The following is a 25,279-nucleotide window of genomic DNA, read 5'->3' on the forward strand; positions in this document are numbered from 1 at the left end:
GAGCCATGGCCGCTGAGCCTGCGCGTCCGGAGCCTGTGCTCCGCGACGGGAGAGGCCACAACAGCGAGAGGCCTGCATACTGCAAAAAAAAAAAAACATAGTCCTTTTATGAAATACCCTTTGCCATTTTTAATTGGGGTGATCTGCTTTCCGGTTTCAAAGTATTTGCTTCGTATATAGTTTGATTTATTTATTGTTTTCTTTTATAGCTTCTCTATGGTATCGTAAACCTTTCTTAATGCAATCAATGCTTATTCATTGTTACTGTGTCCTTGACGTGGAAGTGCTGAGGTTACAAAGACAAATCATGTTTCCACCCTCAAAGAGCTCATATTCAAAGAGAGAAAGTGACACCTACACAACTTTGACAATGGGACTAATGCCATATTTACATTATGTATAGAAAGCACTGTCGCTAACTTCTCTGAGAAGGAATAAAGTCTGCTGAAGGCCTGGAGAGTTTAGGGGAGGCTTCACTGAGAGGTAACCAGTACACGTTCTCCAGACAGTAGGGGAGGTACCTGAGTACAGCTATAAGGGGAACGTGACGGAAATCTGGAAGCATTAATGTGCTTAATTTTTTAAAGACTTGCCGTTGGTGGGCACTGAGACTGGAAAGGTAGGAGACTAGATTAGTGGAGAATTTAATGGAGTGCTCAGACCAGCTTTATAGTGGGTTGTAACCTGATCAGAGCCGTGCTTTATGAAAGAGTTCTCTGGGGTCTGTGTGCCACGTGGGCTGGCATGGGGGAGACGTGAGAGGCAGCAGGACAGACAGTTACCACCTGTCTGTGTGAGTGGAATGTGAGAAGTATCTTAATGTCATAAATCTCCTGTCACGGGATTCCTCAGGCCCTCCTACCGACCATAATAGTTGTGAGAACTTTAAGACTTCGTTATTTTAATTCCCTATATTTTTGTCATAAGATGACGTTTTTAGCCTCAAAATATAACATCAGGAGTGTTATTTTTGAACGAGAAAATGCCCCACTAAACATATTCCTTTGTTTCTCATTAATAGGCTGCTGCTGATGAATACAATAGACTGAAACAAGTTAAGGGAGTAAGTATCCCAGATTGTAAGATTCTTTTAGGAAGAACTTATCTATCACGTGCTTTTCATTTAACCTTTAGAATGACTCTGAATACCTTGTCACACATGCACCGATTTAGACAAAAGGCCCTATAATTGCAAGATGAAAACTGTAAGAAGCTGGAATCTTGATTTCGGTTGTTTGCAACTACAACCAGCACTGATGCAAAAAAAAAAAAAAAAAAAAAAAAAATTTTTTTTTTTTTTTTTTTTAGCTTGAAGTAACATACAGAAAAATACACGGATCTTAAGTATACAACTTGGTAAATTTTCACAGAGCAACCACACACCTTTGTACCTGGCATCCCGATAAAGAAATACATTTCGTAGTACCCCTTGTATGCTCATCCAATTTTCACACTCACCCCAGAGGTAACTACCATCCTCCATTCTAACATCATGTATTAGTATTGTGTGTTTTGAACTTTATATAAATGGAATCATACAGTATGTAATTTGCGTGTGATTTCTTTTGCTCAGTATTGTTTGTGAGAATCATTCAGATGGTGGCGTGAAGCAGTGGTTCATTTTTAAGTGTGTATGCACACTGGCACACATTTGCTAGGTATATACGTAGTCATGAAATTGCAAGGTCATTGAGCAAGTGGGGATCCTGCCTTGGGTAGGGACTGTCAACAGCATCCCTGGTTTGTGCCACTTTACATTCCTAACAAGCAGTGTAGATTCCTGTTGCTCCATATCCTTGCCAACACTTGGCATCATCAGTCTTCTTTTTTTTTTTTCTCCTTTGGCCACACAGCGCGGCTTGTGGGATCTCAGTTCCCCAGCAAGGGATCGAACCTGGGCCCTCAGCAATAAAAGCACAGAGTCCCAACCACCCACTGAACTGCCAGGGAATTTCCCAGCATCATCAGTACTTATTGCCTTAAAACATTTTTGGTTTTTAAAAGACTTTATATTAATTTTTAAAATTCCAAAAGTCATTAATTTTTTTTTTTGTCTGTGCTGCACAGCTTGTGGGATCTTAGTTCCCAGATCAGGAATCAAACCCGGGCCCACGGCAGTGAAAGTGCCAAGTCTTAACTGCCGGACCGCCAGGGAATTCCCAGAATGTCATGAATTTAAATTCAAGAGTTTAAAAACGTACATAGTACAATTTCTTGTCTCACTCCCCATTTACCCCGTTTCTTTTCTTTCTTTTTTTTTTTTTTTTTTTTTTTTGTGGTATGCGGGCCTCCCTCTGTTGTGGCTACCCCGTTTCTTTATTCTAAGTAAACCCATATCACCAGTTTCTTGTTTTACTGATTTTTTTTTTTAAATCATGTTTTAGCAAAAAAAAAGCCCGATAAATTTTCTTGCTGACTTTACAAATCATTAGAAATGAGTGTATCCTTTGTAAAACTCAGGTTAGAAGATATGATTGAGAAAAGAGAATCAGCTGCTCATGTGGTTAGAGATAACTGCCAGGTGCCTTATGCATGTTACTTCATTTAACACTCCCTGCAATTCTATATGACTAATGCTCCCTTTTTGTTGTTGCTCACCTCTGCCTTCCCAGCAGCTAAAACATAACTCGTTTTTAGTTTGTTAAATTTATGCGATTCTTTTTTCTTTCCTCCTTTTTTAGTCTGCAGATTACAAAAGTAAGAGGAATTATTGCAAGCAGTTGAAGAGCAAATTGTCACACATTAAGAAGATGGTTGGAGATTATGATCGACAGAAAACATAGACAGCAGATGCCACATTGTGAGGTTAAGAAGTATCTGACTGACATCTCTGCAATGTTATCAGGAGTCAAAATGACTTTGGACTCTAACCTGGGAGGCCAAATCTTTGTGATCATTACAGAGTTTTGGTAGTTTTAATATCATCAGTATTGAATGATATCATCATCATTTTATAAATAGCTTTTGATAATCAACTGGGCTGAACACGCTAAGTAAGGATTTTATGCTTTAAACATTGGTTCTTGTATTTAAGAACTGTTGTTTGAGGTTTTTAAACCTTTAAGGAAGGTCCTGGAGTACACTGTGCTGTGAACTTTCACACCCTAGGCAATCAGGTCTTAATACCTAAGTATGCTCATTGGGTCTTGTAGGGGATAGTTTAATTCTCCCAGAATTCTCCCTTCAGATAACTGTTACTTATAATCATTTATTTTCAGATAAGGAAACTGGGGCCCTGCAATAAAGTCTCTGAAGTGAAACTGCTTGTTGCCTAGCTTGCAGTTTTGGTTAAGTCTGTTTTATGACTCCATTGATAAAGTCCTTGCCCTTTTCCTATTTTAGCTACTACGGATACTGAGTCCTACCAGCCTCCCTATTGATTTTTTTCTGTGTATAAATGCTTAAGAGCTTTTTATTTCATGTTATCCTGGTAGTAAAGATCATGTACAAGTAACAGATGTGTGAAATTTGAAGATTGTAAATCTATGTTTACTTTTAAAAAATCAAAGTTTAAACCTACTGGTTAGAATTTTTTTGTGTATTTTTAAATGCTTTTTATCTTTTATGGTTTACATGCTTTTTTTAAACCAGCTAGCCTTTTCCATTATATCGAAGTATCCAATTACAATTATAATTCAATTGTGACTTGAATTGTATCTTACGGGAATATTCAAGTTTTGTACATATTTTATAATTATTAAAACTGGTGTTTTCTTTCCATAATGTACCTTTTTATGTCATTAGTGCTGTTAATATTAAGCTGTGGAAAACTACACTCAGAAGTTGTATCTGTTAACTGTTTTAAACTGTTTTGGGTGCCGTGCTGGTTGGTAGCTTCCTAAATCCTTTGGCTAACAGAAGGCTGATTTGTCTGGAAATGGAATCCAATATCATAAAACACCAAATTATTTCAGTTTTTTTCTGGTAAAGTAAAATTAACTGATAATACTGGATATATAGCTAACCAAGTTGATTGTGATTATCCCCTCAGTTTGGAACTCTCATTTAAGTATATTGTTTTTAATGTATAAGTCTGAATCATTTTCCAAAGATAAAAATAAGGTTTCTATTATAACGCTGATAACAGTTCTTCAAGTTGAAGAAATTCTTAATTTTCTGTGTGCTGCTCATACTACAAAGGTAATAAATAGTTTATGTTTTTCATGTCTTTTGGATTCATAGCAAGTGGTAAGGACTCTCGAGCAATTTAATTGATTTTTTATTTATTTATTTTATTTATTTTATTTTATTTTTTTGCGGTACGCGGGCCTGGCACTGTTGTGGCCTCTCCCGTTGCGGAGCACAGACTCCAGACACGCAGGCTCAGCGGCCATGGCTCACGGGCCCAGCCGTTCCACGGCATGTGGGATCTTCCCGGACCGGGGCACGAACCCGTGTCCCCTGCATCGGCAGGCGGACTCTCAACCACTGCGCCACCAGGGAAGTCCTTAATTGATTTTTATATGTCTTAAAATTTAAACTGAAGTCAGCACACTTAGTTTATGAAGGCAAGTTTGCCAGTGCTGTGACTGAACAAAACGATTCACCTAAATGCATAAAGTCAAATAGCATGAGTTTGTGCTGTAAAATTGTGCCATGAAATTGAACTTTGAAAGTTAAAAAAATCATTTTTAAAATGTACTTACATACATTTGATCTCTGAGCCAGGATCAGGGTGGTTCTTTTGGGGGGGGTGGCTATTTTTTTTTTTTTTTTTTTTGTCTGTGCCATGTGTCTTGTGGGATCTTAGTTTTCTGACCAGGGATCGAATCTGTGCCCCCTGCAGTGGAAGCGGGGAGTCCTAGCCACTGGACTGCCAGGGAATTCCCCTGGGGGGTTGGCATTAACCATCGGGACATAACTTTGAAAAACCACTCAGGCAGTTTTCTAGTCTGGAAAAATAGAGGTTTACATTAGATTTAAGAGGTCTCTTCCATCTCTGACCTTCTGTGGTTGTGTTTGCATTCTGCTTTCTGCTATTAACCATTGTTCCAAAGATTTTGTTGAAAAAGCATGTGGTTCGGGATTTCCGTGGTGGTGCAGTGGTTAAGAATCCACCTGCCAATGCAGGGGACACGGGTTTGATCCCTGGTCCAGGAAGATTCCACATGCCACGGAGCAACTATGCCCGTGTGCCACAACTACTGAGCTTGCGCTCTAGAGCCAACGAGCCACAACTGCTGAGTCCAAGTGCCACAACTACTGAAGCCCGTGCATCTAGAGCCTGTGCTCTGTGACGAGAAACCACTGCAGTGAGAAGCCCGCGCACCACAAGGAAGAGTAGCCCCCGCTCGCTGCGACTAGAGAAAGCCTGCTGCAGCAACGAAGACCCAACACAGCCAAATAAATAAATTAATAAATTAAATAAATAAAATAAATATGGCCAGTTATACCTACTTTCCAAAGTCAAATGGTGAAAACAAGTTTTTAAAAGCAAACTGGGTTTTAAAAGTACATGTATCATCCCAATCGCATATGTTTGGTGTGTGCTGGGTACAGCTTTCCGGTGTAAATTCTTTTTAGTTTTAGTCAGATAATTGCCTTATGTTTGGCATTGTGATAATTCATAGATAATGAACAAATGCTTTAACAGATAGTATAGAGTTTACATATCAAGGTAAAGATTATCAGATACTCATAAGCAATTCTGGAGGGTTTTAATGAGTCTTGAATGATTGAGGTTCCATCTAAAGGTATTGCAATAGGCAAGCTCATCTCTCCCAGTCTTTGAAGTTGTACACTTTGAATTTCAGCTTGACTCCACTGGCTGAGCTGTTTGTGAATTTCCTAACTCTGGATTGTGTCCAGCCACCCATGGGCAAAGAACAGATTGTTCCATTCTTTATAGTTGTTGCTTAGTTTTACAAACTGAAACGTTTGACTAGGTTATATCATTTCTTTATTCTACCACTTTGTAAGCAATTAAAATATTTGTGTTGGTCATAATAATGGCAAAAGATCACCATGGATTTATGCAGTTTTGTTTTGTTTTGCCTTAGTACCATTCCTACTTGATTCAAGATCTGAGACATACATTCAGAGGAGAGTAAACTTTACAGTTGGGAAAAGCTTGAATGATTCGGCCTCCTGTCCACAAATATGCTTTAATTTAAATTCATTGGGGAGTCCTCTGTCCTTTTCCTGTTTTCCCACAAAGTCTTCCCAGACAGGTGTATAGTAAACATAAATGAGAAACTTGGGGCTTGGGGTTGTAGCTGTTTGTTCTATAGGTGTGAATCCTGTCTTGGAACAGAATGGCTAATCAGAACAGAAGGAAAGAAAAGTGTGGGGTTTGTAGAAGGAAGGGAGGGAGGAAGAGGGGATACTAGGAAGGAAGTAAAAGGAAAAAGGGTGGAGTTTATGTGTGAGTCCTGTAAAGGAGTCAAAGATGTAGGGGAGGCAAAGATGGAAGCCAACTGGCCCTGGAAATCAGCAATGCTAATTTCCCCATCTCACCTTTTAAAGACAACATCAGAACTAAACAATGAGACCTTGTCTTCTGGGGAGAAATAAAAGGAGCTGGTTATGGAGTTGCGAAGATGTGATGTGCAAGCCCTGTAGGGTAGGTGGAAATAATCCCATCTTATAGATCAGACTTGGGTTGTGACTTGCTTCAGGTCACCCAACTAGTGTGGCAGAGCCTGATTTTTAATTCAGGTCTGTTCTTTCCACTACTGTGCAGGATGGCTTCTGTTTATGTTTTTGAGGGGGAAGTATACATGGAAAGATTTTAGTACCAACAAAACAATATAGGCAACAGAGGGGAAGCGTGCGGTGATGGGGAACCAAAGAGGTTCCGGCAGTTCCTTTCTCCTTTTCCTGGGCATAATCCTTTTCTGAGGCTCTGGGGTGCCTTGCCTCTCCATTTCTCAGGTATGGGAAATGCTAGTAATTCTGCATTAGCAGATATCTCAAACAACTTGTTCAAAATTGAACTGATCTTACCAACCCCCCACCCTCTCAGTAATTGCAACTCCAGCCTTTCAGCTGCTCAGCAACAAACTTTGGAGTTATTGATTCTTTTTTTCATAACAAACATCCAGTCTATTGACAAGATTGAGAATCCAGCCGTTTTTCACTAGCTGCACTGCCATACTATGCTAGTCCAAGCCATCATCATCCCTCCGAAGTTCTGACAGTGCTTCGAGACCTGCACTTCTGATTTCAGTTGCCACCACTCATCCCCTGCTTGCCCATGCCATCCCTCAAACACACCAATGTGCTTCCACCCCAGGGGCCTTTGTACTTGCAGCTCCCTTTCCCTGGAGAAATCTTTCCCTAAGTATCAGCACGGTTAACTCCCTCCCTCATTCTGGTCATGGGTCGACTGTCTTCTTGGCATGCGGGATCTTATTTCCCCCACCAGGGATCGAACCTGTGAACCCTGCAGTGGTAGTCTTAACCACCGGACCGCCAGGGAAGTCCCCTGACCACCTATTTTAAACCATATCACTTTCCCCCTTCCATGCTTAATTTTTCTCTATGGCACAATCACCATTTGATACAGTATGTTTTTCTTCATAATTGTCATGAGGGCAAGGATTTTTGTCAGTTTTTAATTTCTATTTCCTCAGTGCTTAGAACTGTACCAGGCCCAAAATAGGTGCTCAATGAATATTTGTGTCATTTAGCAGGAGCAGCAGAGCAGTCCAGGAAAACCGCTGCACAGCAAGCTGGCTCAGCTGAGGCTGCTGATGTGGTCAGAGTCCTTCATGCCAACCTTTTGTAAATAATAAAATCAAGTCTCAGATCCCGGATGGACGGCTACCGGGCCTCCAACTTTCCAAGGGCGAATGGCCACCACTCTTCCCGCCTCTTTGCGAAGAGCTGGAAGGAAGCAGGACGTCCCTCCCCGCGAAGTCAGCAACAAGGTTGCTCCGGCCTGCGAGCGCCACGCTCCGGCCACCACCGCTCCCAGCAGCCGGAACGTTTGCGCGTCGCTTCCGCGCGCGGCGGAAGGACTTTGGCGGCGCCCTCAGAGCAAATTGAGCAGAGCTTCCGGCAGAGCGGCCCTCAGCCGCTCACCTCAGGACAGGTGAGGCCGTGGTAGAGGTTTGCCCGAAGCCGAGGCGGGGATTCGAGGCCTGGGAAGTGTGGCAGCAGGAGCGGCCTTCGCGGCTGGAAGCGGGGATTGAATGGCCCAGAACCGCCTCGTAGGGAATGAGGATGTGTGGGAGGGGGAGGAGGGCAACTTCCGTCTAGGGAGCTGCATAGAAGCATCTGGGGCAGCAGTCTGGAGAGTGGCTCTCCTGCCCTAAGGCAGGGCACGAGTTTGGGGACTTGTGGTCCTGGGTTCTAGCTCGTCACCAGCCTCCAGCTGTGTGGCCTCTGAGCCTTGAGTTCCACACCTGAAAAGCAGGACAGTTATCACCCTTGCCTGTCGCACAGCGCTTGGCAGGGTTAGGTGTGAGGGAAAGCTTCATAAATTGCGATGTGTGGTGCAGATCTCATTTGTTTACGTGTAGCTTTGTGAGCTCATGTGAAGGAATCATACCACCAGGCTTCCCCAGGGGGAAGTGGCTTTCCTGGGGTTGGATTCCCAGCGATATTTGTAAGAAGATGGAATATTGGGCAGTCATAGGCAGTTGGAGGTGCTGACCTAAGAGGTTACCAAGTACATTTTCCTCCAGGCTGCATAAATCCCTTCTCTATTAACTGCATGCATTGTAAACATCCAGCTTCCCTTTGAACATCTGCAGTTATGGGGATCTTAATACCTCTGTCCTATCCCTGTAATTTCCCATTGCAGACAGTTCGAATTAAGAAGTCCTTGTATGCAGTGAGCCAGAGGTGGTCCTGCTTGCAGCTTCTGCTCATATAGTTCTCACTTTGTTTCTGAACTTTCAGAGAATTAAAAGTAATAAAATAAAAATAAAATACAGTTTAAATATTGATGTGATGGATGGCAGTAGCCACGTCTTTAAGAATTTAAGCTTTTGATTTTTGACATTCATGGTAAATACAAAAACACCTCCATGGAAGATCAAAATGTTCAATTTAGTCACTGTATGCCGTGTTAACTACACTCATCATTAAACCTGCAAGGCACCAACATGGTGTGTTGAAATAGCACTGATGTCAGAATTAAGGCCCTTCTTGTTATTTCAGGATACTAAAGTGGATCACCTGATCTCCTGAAACAAATGAATCTCTTCCAGCGCCAGGGAGTGGCTTGTTAATTCAGTGAGAGACACACAGAACTTTAGCAAATAATATCTGATTGTAGCAGATGCCAGAGAAAACGGTGATGCCATAAAAGCAGTCTTAGACTTGTCAATAGGTTTTAATTCCAGAAGTCCATTTATAAAAATCTAGATATATTTAGATTTTTAAGTATATTTTTCTATAGGAAAAATGAAATAAATGAGGTTGAGGTCTTGGTTATTGTCCTCATCACAAAAATTAATCTTTGCCCCTGCCAATGATGGGATTTGTTTTGTCCTTAATGTCTTGGCACTTAGGATTCCTTTGATCTTTCATTTATGGTAGAAGGAAGTTGAAAGTGAGAATGTAGAATGGGGAGAGAGATTCCATTGGGGAGGGTGGAGGTGTGGATGTGACGGGGGTGTTTATTACTTGGTTATGGTTAATAGAGTCCTCCCAACACCAATTTTATCCCTGATTATTATTATTATTTTTTCAAATCCTATGATCTATTTTCCTAAAATAACATGTGAAATCCAGAGAAAACAAAATGCAAATGTTTTAAATTTTTAACTTTGAAATAATTTTAGATTTACAGAAAAGTTGCCAAAAAAAGAAAAATACAGAGTTTCCATCTAACCTCCCTCTAGAGACAGGCTGAGCTAATGTATAAAGTTCCTTTCCAAATGCTTACTAAAATTATTTAAATAATAATGAAATTATTAAATAATTAAATAAAATTTAAAATAAATTAATTGAGCTCAAAATCAAGATGGGGTATCCCTGATTATTAAAGAAATACATGTTCATATTGAAAATATGAAAATACAGAAAAGAATAAAGAAGCAAAAAACCAATCATCCTAATCGTAACATCCATCAAAACCATGTCCTATTTTTTTTTTTTTTTGCGGTACGCGGGCCTCTCACTGTTGTGGCCTCTCCCGTTGCGGAGCACAGGCCCCGGACGCGCAGGCTCAGCGGCCATGGCTCACGGGCCCAGCCGCTCCGCGGCATGTGGGATCTTCCCGGACCGGGGCACGAACCCGCGTCTCCTGCATCGGCAGGCAGACTCTCAACCACTGCACCACCAGGGAAGCCCTGTCCTATTTATTGAATTACTAAATATTTCCTTTTACTTTTAATAGTTGGGGTTACAGTGTAGGTTTAATAGTGTATTTTTTAAAAAATTATAAGCCATAAGCATTTATCATTTATGAATAATAAATTTCATTTAAAAACTTGATTATGAGAAAATTCACACAAACACAAAGGTGGAAAGATAGTACTGTGAATCACCATGTATTCATCACTCAGCTATAATAAGCAGCAGTTGTGGCTCATGTTTCATCTACACCTGTACCCACTTCCCATAATTCTATGGTTCTGTCCTATGACACATCTTTAATACATTTTTTTTTAATTGTAAAGAGATACTTATTTCTGGTGGTGCCAAATTTGTGCATAATTATTGATATTCTTTCTTGGGGATGGGAAAAGAGTTCCATGAGGATTTTAAAGTATTTTTCATTCAGCTACAATTATTGAATAAATTGCAAAGAATAAGATGATTTTGCATTCTGAGGTTTTTTTTTTTTTACTTTGTATGTTTACTTCCCTCTCTTTACTTTTCAAATTTAATTGTATGCATTTGGTGACAAACATCTTTAATCAATTCACAATCTAATGATTTTTTTTTTTACAGAATATTGAATAATACAATACGGTAAGAAAAAAAATGGATGAAGAGCCTGAAAGAACTAAGCGATGGGAAGGAGGCTATGAAAGAACATGGTAAGTAGGGCATTATTACTTTCCCTTCCCTTTTAGATGTTGTTTTGGGTTTTGTTGTTTTGGTTTTGTTTTTACAACTTTATTGAAGTATATTTCACACATGTTAACATTCACCTGTTTTTTATGTATAATTCAATGATTTTTAGAAAATTTACTGGATTGTGCAATCATCAACACAAATCAGTTTTAGAACATTTTTACCACCCCAGTAATATCCCTCATGTCCATTTACAATTAATTCCATTCCCACCTCCAGTCCTAGGCAACTACTGTGTGCTTTCTGTTTCTCTAGATTTGCCCTTTCTGGACATTTCATGTAAATGTAATCATATAATATGTGGTCAGTTGTGTCTGACTTCTTTAACTGAATATACTGTTTTCAAGTTCATCCATGTTGTTGCATGTATCAGTAATTCATTCCTTTTTATTGCTGAATAGTATTCTGTTAATATGTTTATGCCATGTTTTTATTCATCCTTTCACCATTTGATGGACATTTAGATTGTTTATAATTTTTGGCTGTTATGAATAACGCAGCTGTGAACATTCAGGTGCAAATCTTTGTGTGGACATATGTTTTCACTTCTCTTGGGTTAATAAAATTTTAGCTTATCTTTTCAAATAAGTAATTATTGCTTACAGGGAGATTCTTAAAGAAGATGAATCAGGATCACTTAAAGCTACAATAGAAGACATTCTCTTCAAAGCAAAGAGAAAAAGGTAGGTAAACTTTGTGTGTGTTACAAAAGGTAAAATATATTCCTTTAAGCGTTTCTGTCCACTTATGGCCACTCCTTGGTACTTCATTTGAGCTGTGTTTCAGGGAAACTGACTTGTAGCCTTCTAAATAGGGGGAAGGAGCCAGCAACCTAGTGCCTCAGCAGGGAAATTGATCTTCAGGGACTGTCCAAAATGCCCATAATTATATGCATCCATAAGTTAATAATTTATTTCACTAAAAAAATGTAGGTTAGTTGAAAAGTTGTAATGATTTTTCAGGTAGTAGATGGTATTCCATTAAAATGTTTGCATAATTTTAACAGGGTATTTGAGCACCATGGACAAGTTCAACTTGGAATGGTAAGTTATTCTTTTTTCCTTTTCTGGTACAGGACTAGTTTGAGTTAGAGAAACATTCTGGCTTAATAGAATAAACAACAGTAAAACAAACTTTTTAAGGGAATATATTAAAAATATATGTGTAGAATATGTGACTACTAAATGACATTTTTACTTCTTGATCAAAAATGTATTTGAAAATTGTTCTTATTTGTGTGTTTTGTTTTGGGGGGTTTTTTTTGGTAGATGCGTCATCTTTATGTGGTAGTAGATGGATCAAGAACAATGGAAGACCAGGATTTAAAGCCAAATAGACTGACGTGTACTTTAAAGGTATACTAAAATTATTCTAATTTATACTACGTGTGAGGAAGGATGCTGAATTCTATAAAAGAAATGGTTTTAAAGAAAGCAATCTTTTTTTTTTTTTTTGAGCCAATACAAACTATAGCCAAGTAGAAGTGCTACCGGATCATTTACGGAAATGGTATACCAAAATAGCTAATTATTTATGCCCTTAATTCCACTCCGTGTTAGGATCTTGCTTTGTCAGTTATCCCTTTTTTTATTGAATCTTCATTCTTCTTTGACTACTTGAATCAATCTCCTCAGCTTATAAACACATTCAGATTATTCCTGATTTATTAAAACCCATCCTCAATTTTGCTTATTCTCCTGTTTGTCTTTATTGGATCTTTTCCTTGTTTAGATTGTTTCTGTCTTATATGTGCAAATGGTTCCATCTTTTAAGGCCTAGCTCAAACCTGTCTCATCACTTACCATTCCAAATTCAGGTTTATTTAATATTTTAATTTTTATTTAATATTTCAAAATTTATTATTTTTTATTTATTTAATCTTTTTACTTCTGAACATTTTTTGAAAATCTATAAACTTAAAAATCATTAGAAACAATGCTTCATAAGTAGATTTTACAGGGACTTCCCTGGTGGTGCAGTGGTTAAGAATCCGCCTGCCAATGCAGGGGACACGGGTTCAGTCCCTGGTCCAGGAAGATCCCACATGCTGTGGAGCAACAAAACCTGTGCACCACAACTACTGAAGCCCACACCCTAGAGCCTGCGAGCCACAACTACGGAAGCCCGCGTGCCACAGCTACTGAAGCCCACATGCCTAGAGCCTGTGCTCCACAACAAGAGAAGCCACCGCAATGAGAAGCCTGCACACCGCAACGAAGCGTAGCCCCTGCTCGCCGCAACTAGAGAAAGCCCACGTGCAGCAACGAAGACCCAACGCAGCCAAAAACAAATAAATTAATTAAAAAAAAAAAAAGATTGCACAAAACCTGTTTTCTGTGGTTGTTGTTTTGCCCTTATCTAGTATTTCCTTTTTGTTTTCTTTTAACAGTTGTTGGAATACTTCGTAGAGGAATATTTTGATCAAAATCCTATTAGTCAGGTATGTAGATAAGTGATATAATTCAGAATTAGCATCCTGATATTATTGCCAAATATAATTTATTTTTTAAAACATTGTACATATATTCTATTGGTGATTAAGTGATTCAGATCGTGTACAAGTTTCTGGGACACTTAGCAATGAAAAGCAAGATAACTCTAGAAGTTAATGTACAGTCAACACATAGCTCAGTTTATATCAGAAGTTTCTCATGTTACTTATTCCTTTTGTAATTAGTCATTTATTTTAGTTACGTACATTCTTATCAAGAAGAAATAATTTGTTAAATTAATAATCATTTTTGTTTTTATTTTGAGATTGGAATAATTGTAACAAAGAGTAAAAGAGCTGAAAAACTGACTGAACTCTCAGGTATGCATAAAATTACCTTTATAGCACTCAAGGACTTGGCTTTATTCACCCAACCTTGTAACTCTGTTTGTAAGGTTGCCTAATAAGTAAAGTGGAGCCTTTCTGCAGGCTCTTTAGGTAAAACACTTAAAAAAACCTCTATTAAACTCTTGGTCTCTAAAATGACCTGTTTTTTTGTTTTGTTTTGTTTTGCCGCCCACGTGGCATGAGGGATCTTAGTTCCCCAACCAGGGATCAAACCCGTGTCCCCTGCAATGGAAGCGTGGAGTCTTAACCACTGGACTGCCAGGGAAGACCCTAAAATGACCTGTTTTAAACTGAGTTCTGTTTTTTCATTTTTTTTTTTAATTGAGTTCTGCACAGTCGTGAATAGTATTGTAATGAATATAAATGTGTTTATTCTTATCCTGAAAGCATTAAGATAAAATTATTTTAACCATTCAGAAGATCCACTTAATCTTAAAATTAATTTTTTAAAGGTAAACCTCTAAAGAACAAAGAGTATAAAAATTGAATTGTAGTTGTTAATGATTAGATTTTCTGCTTGCATAACATGCCTAACTGAATTGTATTCTCTTAAGAGATAATAATGGCAGATTTTATTTGCTTTGGTATATGTGCTATTGCAAACTTACATCACTAATTCTATTTTATTTTCTGTAAAATATACTGTCCCTTAAATGTGGTTCTCAACCTTTCATCCTCACCAATACACATAAAATTGACACACTTCCATCATTAGTAATTTTTCATTATGGCAGTAAGTAGTGAAGTGTATGTTAGCCTGGGGTCATCCAGGAAACTCAGTTGGAAGTAATCCAAAAAATCACAAACTAGCTTAAGGGCAAAGGGGAAATTACTGGCTCATGTTGAAAAGTGGGCTGACTTCACATATAGTTGTTTCTGTCTGGTTTCATTCTCTGATAGGTTTTCTGAGAGGTGAAAAGATGTCTATTAATAGCCCAAATCTACATGACCCTCCTAGTCCGTAGCCTCAGCACAGGTTCCAAAGAGGACTCTTATTGACCCTGATTATGATCTGGTCATCCATGAGCCGTCAAAGTGGCCAAGGGAATGAAGTATTTTGTTGGTAGGCCTGGATTACATGTCTGTGTCTGGAGTAGGGTAGAAGCAGGGTAAGTTCCATTGAACCATGTAGTCTAAACTGGATTCTTATACAGTGAAGGAAGGATGGTTCCCCTAAGAAAAGGATGTAGGGCTGACCCTCTTGCATGCCCCCTACCCCAAGTTAATAGTAATATTCTATGGGTGCAGAGAGATGAAAAATCCTCTGGTGATTCTTATAGGCCTCTTGAAAGTACCCTCTCTTCCTCTGAACAGAATCACTGCTATAAACCACACTGACAGTAATGTAAGTATGCTTTTTTTCTATACTCATAATACAGTAGGAGATAAAAAATTTTTTTGAATGTTATGGTAGAAAGAAAAGTGGATAGAGAGCCAGAAGATTTTGAGTGCTGGTCCTGCCACTGGGTAGGCATATGTCTTTGGACAAATCACATAACTTATTAGATTTGTTTCTCAGTTATGAAATGAAGAAATTAGACTTAGGTACTTTTCATTTCTAAAATTTTATGATTCCAAGAATAAATACTTGCAGTGTATAGCTGACCCTTGAACAACTTGAGATTAGGAATGCTGACCCTCTGCACAGTTGAAAATCTGCATATAACTTTACAGTCGGTGCTCTGTTTCCGTGGTTCCACCTCCGTGAGTTCAACCAACTGCAGATCATGTCGTACTGTAGTACATACTTAGTGAACAAAAATCTGCATATAAGTAGACCCACATAGTTCAAACACTGTTCAAGGGTCCACTGTATATTAACTATGGCAAACGGTTAATATTTTAAAACTTATTCAAATAAATAAGAACACCAAGAAGCTCCAAGTAGATGTATGGGCAAAGAAGATAAACAGTTCATGCCAGAATAAAAAGAGGAATTAAATAACTATTAAAAAAGAAGGTTTAGCCAAACTAGTGTTTTAAAAAAAAAAAAGCCCACTCAACAACATTTTACATATTTTAAATGACCAAAATGAAGTTTCGAAAGCAGTATATGGCTTGCTGAACCATGGAGAAACTGGTACTTATAATGCTGATAGTCTGGTTAATTTGTTGAACATTTTCTGGAAAAGAGCCATAAAAATGTTCCTTGGAGGACTTCCCTGGTGGTCCTGTGGTTAGGACTCCGCACTTTCATTGTTGAGGGCGCGGGTTCAATCCCTGGTTGGGGAGCTAAGATCCCGCAAGCCGTGCGGCACGGCCAAGAGGGGAAAAAAAAAAGGTATTAAAAAAAAATTCCTTGGGGTATACTTAGGAAATGTTATGAAAGAAGAAAAAGCCTCACTCTACAAATATACTGTCTGCAGTGGTATGTATTGGGTTGGCCAAAAAGTTCGTTCGGGTTTTTCCGATGATGTTACAGAAAAACCTGAACGAACTCTGGCCAACCCACTATAATAGTGACAAATTGGAAATAAATGTTCAGTGGTATGAAGGTAGTTTGCTATATGATAAACTCGATGTTTCATTGTTGTTAATTAATATGAAGACAATGTTGAAATAGGAAATGTCTGAAGAATGCCATATTTTATTGAATCTCAGATTCTATCATTTGTAAGATACCTTTATTTTATGAGCCATCAAGAAGGAAACACTCTAGCAATTAACCTCTGATACAATGTAAAATGATATGTGAATTGTTCATACCAGCTTCTTGGTGGTTTGACATGCCTGTCAACTATTCTAGAAGAATTTGGTGGTTTTTCTTCCCTTCATTTGTATTGCTTAGCATGAGACAGACAGTCTTTTCAGATGTTATTTCAATAACAACGTAACACAATTTTGTCTCTTTGTGGAAATCCTCTTTCTTGGGTCTTATAAAGTGCTTGTTTTTTACCCCTGAAGAAAAAAATGGAATTGCAGGCATTCTTCTATCAATGAGTTTTTGCTTCACCAATAACTAATTTACACCTCACTGTTCTGTTCCATGCCTTTCTACATAAAAATATTACCGTCTGTATTAGCCTTTCTAAAAACACTTTAAATCGCAGTTAAACTCAACATGAACAGCACAAACAATGCACATGATACAGTTGAAGCAGCAACACATCAACAGCATTCATAGGTTCGCACATGAGCAGGCAGTGACAGCTGTGTCACAAATGCTGCCTGGCTGCCAGTGATTGTAAGACACATTGTGATTTCAGAGATGTTAAAACGTGAACATATATTAGTATTAAAAATGATGAAATAGGAAATACTAAGAGTAAAAATTTACGCACTCTAAGTTAATGTTATTAAAATGTGTGCTAATAGACAAAGAGATTATTTGTATTCTGTTTTTTCAGTATGAGTGAGACTTTATATAACAAAACATTTCTGATGAAAGTGCAACTTGCTGATAAGAAGCTGCTATATAAAAAATAAAATAAAATTCAAAAATTCAAAAAAAAATGCAACTTGCTAAAAATGTAAATCAAAGGGATTCTGTTGTTTAACATCATAGATATGTAAATTTGGGAGAAAGGTAAATTTCTATAATGTATATATAGATTATTTTTATTAAAAGTAGATTATTCCATTTCTATTTTAGGAAACCCAAGGAAACACATAATATCTTTGAAGAAAGCTGTAGATATGACTTGCCATGGAGAGCCATCTCTTTATAACTCCTTAAGTATGGCTATGCAGACTCTAAAGTTAGTATTTTACACTTATTGTTTATAATTTATTTCAAAGTTTTTTGAATGAGTTAAGTTGAAATGATAATATGTTAATATGCGTCTCCATAAACCCAGCTATAATGAAATCATTATTGAGAGAAATATGTAATGTCATTTATAATGTTTAGTATGGTGTTGGTAAGTAATTTTTATTTTACATTTTATTTGCTGAGGTATATCTTTAAAGGTTTTAGAAAAATATAATTAAAGCTGTAGTAATATTAATAGTACAAAAGAAATATAAAAAATATTTTATTGAAAATTGATTGTATGTGGAATTTAATGTGGTATAATAACTGAGTTTGTTGTACATTGGTTTTTATTAACTTATTTTGTAATACATCTGTAAATTAATAGCACTTTTCTAGCAAGTTTAACTATGTGGAATATAGTTAAAGCCCCAAAGAAAGTATTCAATATATTTAAAGCTTATATATTTTATCCCTGGATAGTCTGTCCTGACTCAGATTTTTATACCTTTATATGATACTTTTTTAGTTTTGAAGTAGATGAGAAGGAGATAACACACATAGTGAAGGTAGGCACAATAGCAGCATCCACAAGTGAAAGCTGAGCCTAACAATGAAAATATAAGCAAGAAAGCTATAAATAATTGATAAAATTGCTCCAAAAAGCATAGAAATATCTATTTGGTATAGAGGAGAACAGATCATCACATCTTAAAATCCCATAAACCGTCATTTAATTAAATGGTACACAAACATTACTGTTTATGAATATTATGACTGAATCAACATGAGATTAGATTGTAGTCTTTAAAAAAGAAGTATGCTACTATTTTCAAGCCACATATATGCACCTTAAAGTTGATTCCTATGGTATTGTCACACTTTCCAATGTACACTTTAGACTTCGTATGAAACAAATCTATTAGAATGTAAGCTTCATGATGTTAGGAACCTTGTTGGTCTTGTTTATCACTTTATCCCCAGAACTTAAAAGAGTAGTCAAGAAATATTTATTGAATGAATAAGTGAATCAATGAATTTTTTTTAAGTGTGTAGCTAATTTTAGAAAAATTGGCATTAAGGTTTTTAGAGTATATTCACAATTCATTCCTTTGTAATGTTGACACAAATGAGGTTATTCTGTAGTCTAAGTGTAAACCATGTGTACTATTGTTTCTGAGTTTTTTATTAGTGTAATTTGTTATACCTAATTGGAGTGGTTTTTATCTTTCTTTAGACACATGCCCGGACATACAAGTAGAGAAGTCCTAATCATCTTTAGCAGTCTCACAACCTGTGATCCATCTAATATCTATGATCTAATCAAGGTGGAACCAATAATTTCTTCATAATCAAAATCAAAGTTACAACTCTAAAGAGAATTCTATAGTGAATTTATTACTAGTTTTCAGAACATTCTATTTTTCAAACACATTAATTATTCAATTTTTTTTCTTCCCTCAAAACTCTCCATTTACTTGGATTTTACGAAGACCCTAAAGGCAGCTAAAATTAGAGTGTCTGTTATTGGATTGTCTGCAGAGGTTCGGGTTTGCACTGTGCTTGCTCGTGAAACTGGTGGTATATATCTAGACTCTTCAATATTTACTCATAATTACTATGTAAAGTAACAGTTTATTAATTAGGATGTTTTTATATGTTTTTTAAGCTGCTAAACTTAAATCAGTTCATGTCCTGAAGTCCAAAATATGGGTAGTTACATTAAATATATCACTGATTCTATAAGATATCATCTCAGAATGCAAGGAATTTTCAGTAGTTATGTCAGTGTTCAGAGGAAGCATTATAACTCTTGAAAAGCTAGAAGTTTTGCTATATTAATACTTAGTGAAGAACTTGTAACTTGGCTTCAATTAAATTGTAATTACAGTTATTCCTAGAGAAGTCAATTTAGAGATGTTATTTAAATAAAGTTTTTGAAAAATGATAATTTAACTTCAGAATTTACTTTGAAAATGAACATTTTCAGATGGTAAAACTTTTACAGAATTATATAGAAATTACAGTTCATTCTTATGTCTGGAAAACTGTTGTTTCTTCTCTTTTACTTCTCGTCTTGTTAGGCACATACCATGTTATTTTAGATGAAAGCCATTACAAAGAATTGCTGACACATCATGTTAGTCCTCCTCCTGCTAGCTCAAGCTCTGAATGCTCACTTATTCGTATGGGTAAGTACTTATTTTGTGTTATTTAATTAATTAATTTTTATTTTTAACTTTCTTTTTGGCTGCACCACTTGCAGGATCTTAAATAGTTCCCCAACCCGGGATCGAACCCGGGCCACTGCAGTGACAGTGCCAAGTCCTAACCACTGGACCACCAGGGAATTCCCTATTTTGTGTTATTTTAAAATAGACATTTAAAAAAATATATTTTGACTCAAGCTAGACTTTCTATCTCATTTGCACAAGTTATTTTAACGTTTAAGAATTTCTTGTATTTAACTTAAATGTTTTATAATTAGAGAAAATTATGCTGTTGAAGCAATTTTGGGAAATACAGAGAAGTAAAAAGAAAATTAAACTCACTTGTAGTACTATCACTCAAAGAACACTACTGTTTTTTATTTTTTTTAATTGTTAAGGTTAGAAAGGTATAAAGACACTGTGTTTATAGAGAAATTCTTTTATTAAGAAATCAAAAAAGCTATAAAATCTGCTGTACTGTTTTATCAAGCTGTGTAATACAATTATTATTTTATAGTAAACATTTATTTGTAAATTGAAATGGAAAAAGCCCCAACTATTTTGTAATTTGTAGTTGAAAAAGCCCAACTTTTTCAATACAAAAAGAGACTCCTTGTTTAATATGCATTTTTAAACTGTCAGTGAGATGGAATGCTTTTCTGCCTTGTTTTTGGCTATTTATAGTACTGTTCAACCTCTCTTTCCTTTTTCCTCATCTCATGTGATATTAGTATCTATTTCATTGTGTGTTGCAAGGATTGAGTTAATACAGACCAAGTATTTAGAGTAATGCTTGATATAAACACTCAGTACATTTTAGATATTATGTTGGCTAATCTTTTCAATTTACTGATACATTTCCTTAGCCTATCTTAAAGTTATTTTTAAACTTATAATAATTCTCCAAATTGATTTATTAGAACCATTTAGGAATATCAACCCATTTTCAGTCACCTGATGCAAATGTTTTTTCAGTTGGTCATTTTCCTTTACTTTTATTTATTTGTTTTGAAATGCAGATAGGTTTAAAATTTTTATATAGAATGAAATTTCTCTTTTTTTATGGTTTCTGCTTTTCTTTTTTGTTTTTGTTTTTTTTTTTCGGTACGCGGGCCTCTCACTGCTGTGGCCTCTCCCGTTGCGGAGCACAGGCTCCGGACGCGCAGGCTCAGCGGCCATGGCTCACGGGCCCAGCCGCTCTGCGGCATGTGGGATCCTCCCGTACCGGGGCATGAACCCGTGTCCCCTGCATCGGTAGGCGGACTCCCAACCACTGCGCCACCAGGGAAGCCCTCTGCTTTTCTTAAACTTGTTTTCAGAATTTAAAATATATATGGAAAATAAACTACATGGGTATAGACATTCCAAAATTTTAAACTAGAAGTATGTTCTTATATAAAATGAAAGTAGACTATATTATAGACTCCTCTGTTATATCAGAAAGTATTTAAAAATTACACACATTTTCTTTTTAAAAAGCAGTGTGTGTTAAGTGTTGTTAAATTAGAAAATATGAATATGAACTTTAGAATCTGAGGCCATATGTATGGACAGATCTTTCCCCCATTTCCTCCACTATTAATTCTTTTTCAAACTGGGAATTACTGTCAGTTTGACTGTGCTATAATAAACATATCTAAAAGGCAGGAAAGAGAACTTTTGCACAACTTAGTGAGCTTTCTGGTAGGAACATTTTTAGGTTTCTATTACTAGAATTTTTCTGTTTCCTTGAGGAAAAAAAGTAATACATTTTCTTCTGTGAAGGATTTCCTCAGCATACCATTGCTTCTCTGTCTGATCAAGATGCAAAGCCCTCTTTCAGTATGGCGTAAGTAAAAAGCTTGAAACTGTCGGTGATAATGTTTTTACATTGTTAAGTCCTTCCTGTAAGTTATAAATTTAAAAGATGGACTTGAAATGTAATGGCTTTTGTAGAAGATTACTTTCTATGTAGCTGTAAAAAGGAGTGAAAACTATATATACTCCTGTAATACTAAGTAAAACAGTAAGGTAGAGAAAAGTGTATAGTGTGCTACCGATCATCTAAGAAGAGGGTGGAGGTTTGAGTAGATACACATACTTGTTTATATTAATAATAAAAATAGTAATGAAACCAAAAAGTAAAAACTAAAAAAATGTTTACTAACACAATGTGTGGAGAAAGGCAAAGAGATAGATCCTAGACTTTTCTGCATATAACTTGTTTTAACTTTGGAGCTTAATTTTACATAATTATAAAACAAAAGTAAATTTAAGAAAGTAATTCTTAAAACTCATAAATAAGACTACTGTCTTTAGCTATAAAAGTGTAATAGGGACTAGATTTACACTTCTGTCTCCTTGCAGAAAACCAAACAAAATATACAAAACTGTGGTTTTCGTACATTGGACAACAGGCAGTGCAGGTAATGATCCCTGCAAGACGAGGAACAAATGAGGTGGGCCCTATTAATGCAGCTTACTGCCTAGAGAGAATTTCCAGGCTGCTGTGCAGGGAGGGAAGACCCACACAGAACCAGGAGGTTCTGCTCCATTCAGAAACAAAGTTCAGAGTTTGGGGGGGGTGGGGTGGAAGCGGCTACCATTTTGCAGGGCAGAGTACTCGAGAGTAAAGAGCTGCACCGAGAGCTCTGGAGAGCTTCCTCTGAAGCCCCCACGAGTCATTAGCTGAGTGTTGATCTGTACATTCCTGTCGGGAATTTCCTGGAGGCCAGGAAAGAAGAACTGGAGAGGAGCAGCAGAACAATCCCTAGAGCTCACACGGGGCAGGGAGTAGTTCATGTTACCACCAGTCAGTGTGGAAAGGCCTCTTAACACCGCAGGCATTGAATAGGGTCCACAGTGATGGAACCAAGTTAACTCTAGACTAGCAGCTGTTCTGGACAGCCTAACAAACTTGAAAGCAAGTCTTGGCATCATGCTATTTCACAGTTACTTAAGTATATTCCAGAAAAAGCCACAGTGTATTTAAGGCAATGCAAAAAAAAATCCAGCACCCAAAACAGAGCAAAATTCACAATATCTGGCAACCAATCAAAAATTACCAGTCATGCAAAGAAGTAGGAAAGTATGACCCATAACAAGGAGAAAAAACATAGAATGGAAACATATCCAGAAATAACACAGTTGATAGAAGTAATAGGTTTGGTGTTAAAATAATTATTGTAAATATACTCCATATGCTCAGGAAAGTTGAGGAGTACATGAGTATGATAGGAGATATGGAAGATAGAAAAAAGACCCCAATCAAATTTCCAGAGATGAAGAATACAGTGTTTTAGATGAAAAATAAGCTGGATTAGGATTAACAGCAGATTAGTCACTGAAGAAGAGAAGATGAGTAAATTCAAAGACATTAATGGAAACTATTCAAAACAAAATGCAGAGAGGAAAAAAAAGACAAAAATGAACAGAGTGTAAGTGAGCAGTGAAACAACTTGAAGGTTTTAAAATCAAAGTGGCTTTTGCTCTAACTGCTCACATCTTTATATATCACTTTTTAAAAAGTAATGTTTCCCCCCACAGGCATCTGGATAGCAACACTGAGCCAGGACTTACATTAGGAGGCTATTTCTGCCCACAGTGTCGGGCAAAGTACTGTGAGCTTCCTGTTGAATGTAAAATCTGTGGTAAGAAACCAACTGTTCATTATCCAGTAAATTAATATTGAATAACTTCTTACCTATATTCCTATTAAAATAAATATAAATATTAAGCTCTGCCTATGTTTCTGGATTTAATCTGTGAGAAAAGACATAGATTACTTTTTTCCATTGTGTGCCTAGTACTCCATTTTTAAAAATAAACATGGCATTCTAAAAGTTTCCTAATTCTCTTTCTGAAAAAAATTATGTTCTTTAAAGGCAGTGCAGTAGATCTAGTAGACGTTTTTGCAGCTCTTCATAAAATAAATATATATAAGGAGAATGAGAAGTTAAAGTAACAGAATTGTAGAATTTAATTTATAAGTAAGGAAATATGCCAAGAGAGGTCACATACTTAGTGACAGAACTAAGACTCCATCCTGGAGTCTCCTTTTATGGCCACAGGTAAACTAAAGAAATGAATGCCTGCAACCCTAAAAAAAAAGAACTTGAAAATATTTAACCTAAGTTATATCATTTGACATTTCAGCCATCATCTTTATGAGGTTTGGGTTATTAAATATGTCTTTCTGCTTTATGTGTTAGGTCTAACTTTGGTGTCTGCTCCCCACTTGGCACGGTCTTACCATCACTTATTTCCTTTGGATGCTTTTCAAGATATTCCCCTGGAAGAACATAATGGAGAAAGGTATATGAGTTTTGAGTAATTTGTATCTGTTACAAGTGATAATGTTTGAATATATTGTTACTACATTAAAAAGAGTCATATTCACTTGGTCAAGATTACTGCTAATATAGAAAATGAGATATAGAATGCCTTGTCTATGACTGAAATGATTCATTAAACAGATCTGGATCTCCAGAGGTCTGTTAATTTCCCTAAACCCATCTATGTGTAGTAAGAGTGGTGGTATGTTGGTAAATCAGCTCTCCAAAAAGAAAAAAAAAAAAAGCCCCGATTTGTAGCATTTGCTGATTTCCGTGGTGTAAAACTGGAAGATTTATCCAGAAGGCCTAATATCAAAATAATATAATAAATAAAGAAAAGATCAAATGAAGAGTATGAAAGAAATATTCAAGGATATTTTCTACTATTGAAGGAAAGAACTTTCTAGATTGAAAGGGACTGTCAAGTGCCTGACATATTGAAGGCAGACCTGCACTAAAGTGTATCATTGTGAAATTTCAGAATACACAGCAAAATACTAACCCTAAACATTTCTGGAGAGGGAGAATTGGGTCACATGACCTGGAATTAAAATTGTTTGGCTTCTCGTGAGCAACACTGGATGCTGACAGGGAGCAATTTCCTTCAAAATTTGGAATGAGAATTATTACCAACCTGAATTATATACCTAGCCAAGGTATTTAAATGTAGGTAGAATAGGGACTTCCCTGGCAGTCCAGTGGTTAAGACTCCGTGCTTCCAGTGCAGGGGGTGTGGGTTTGGTATCTGGTCGGGGAACTAAGTTCCTACATAATGCGCAGCGCAGCCAAAAAAAAAAAATGTAGGTAGAATAAAGATATTTTCAGACTTGTAAGGTCTCAAGAGACTTTCTTGGGAAGCTGTGGAAGAGATGATTCAAAAGAACTGAGAAAGAGAATGAATGGAAGAGAATAGGAATATTTACCTAATCAAAAGTGGCTAAAGAAGCTGTAGGATGACGTCCTAGAATGACACTTGTATGTCAGATATGGAGAACAGTCAGTCCAGTTTGGAGAAGGTCAGAATGCTCCAGGAGAGATGTCACCAGAGGATGGAAACTATAGAATTTCTGATGTAGCTGAACATAGCAAGAGGATATTCAGACTTCTCAGGGATCGGTTGGGGCTGAGTTAGTGGTAATTAGAAAACTTAAGCTTATGAATAACAATACAGTTATTAACTCCAGGAGAAAGTGTTTTACAGAGAGGAAAATTTGTATGGCATGGCTCAGCTGAATATGTCTATATAGTCATA

The 25,279-nt window shown here is 36.9% G+C and overlaps 2 protein-coding genes and 1 non-coding gene across 11 annotated transcripts in view; 2 read left to right on the forward strand and 1 right to left on the reverse strand.

Annotated features, from left to right (window-relative positions):
- Positions 1-4,166, forward strand: part of OCLN (occludin) — a 47,828-nt gene extending 43,662 nt beyond the window's left edge. For all 8 annotated transcript variants that reach the window (XM_055086610.1, XM_007129957.3, XM_007129959.4 and 5 more), the window contains 2 exons: positions 1,022-1,063; positions 2,682-4,166. In XM_055086610.1, coding sequence (XP_054942585.1) covers positions 1,022-1,063; positions 2,682-2,783 — 144 coding nt within the window. In that variant the 3' untranslated portion in view covers positions 2,784-4,166. The remainder of the gene's footprint in view (positions 1-1,021; positions 1,064-2,681) is intronic.
- A 3,807-nt stretch (positions 4,167-7,973) lies between these two features.
- The window catches only part of LOC102986844 (general transcription factor IIH subunit 2), a 69,208-nt gene continuing 51,902 nt past the window's right edge, over positions 7,974-25,279 (forward strand). For both annotated transcript variants that reach the window (XM_024121115.3, XM_007129960.4), the window contains exons 1-14: positions 7,974-8,035; positions 10,849-10,937; positions 11,580-11,657; positions 11,981-12,017; positions 12,243-12,329; positions 13,364-13,414; positions 13,732-13,786; positions 17,406-17,511; positions 18,742-18,832; positions 18,998-19,085; positions 19,589-19,696; positions 21,479-21,542; positions 23,240-23,343; positions 23,905-24,007. In XM_024121115.3, coding sequence (XP_023976883.1) covers positions 10,882-10,937; positions 11,580-11,657; positions 11,981-12,017; positions 12,243-12,329; positions 13,364-13,414; positions 13,732-13,786; positions 17,406-17,511; positions 18,742-18,832; positions 18,998-19,085; positions 19,589-19,696; positions 21,479-21,542; positions 23,240-23,343; positions 23,905-24,007 — 1,028 coding nt within the window. In that variant the 5' untranslated portion in view covers positions 7,974-8,035; positions 10,849-10,881. The remainder of the gene's footprint in view (positions 8,036-10,848; positions 10,938-11,579; positions 11,658-11,980; positions 12,018-12,242; positions 12,330-13,363; positions 13,415-13,731; positions 13,787-17,405; positions 17,512-18,741; positions 18,833-18,997; positions 19,086-19,588; positions 19,697-21,478; positions 21,543-23,239; positions 23,344-23,904; positions 24,008-25,279) is intronic.
- Positions 19,783-19,854, reverse strand: TRNAD-GUC (transfer RNA aspartic acid (anticodon GUC)). Its single transcript has one exon. It is a non-coding gene; the product is annotated as a tRNA-Asp (tRNA).

Source organism: Physeter macrocephalus, chromosome 8 (assembly GCF_002837175.3).
Source record: "Physeter macrocephalus isolate SW-GA chromosome 8, ASM283717v5, whole genome shotgun sequence".
NCBI classification, from domain to species: domain Eukaryota; kingdom Metazoa; phylum Chordata; class Mammalia; order Artiodactyla; family Physeteridae; genus Physeter; species Physeter macrocephalus.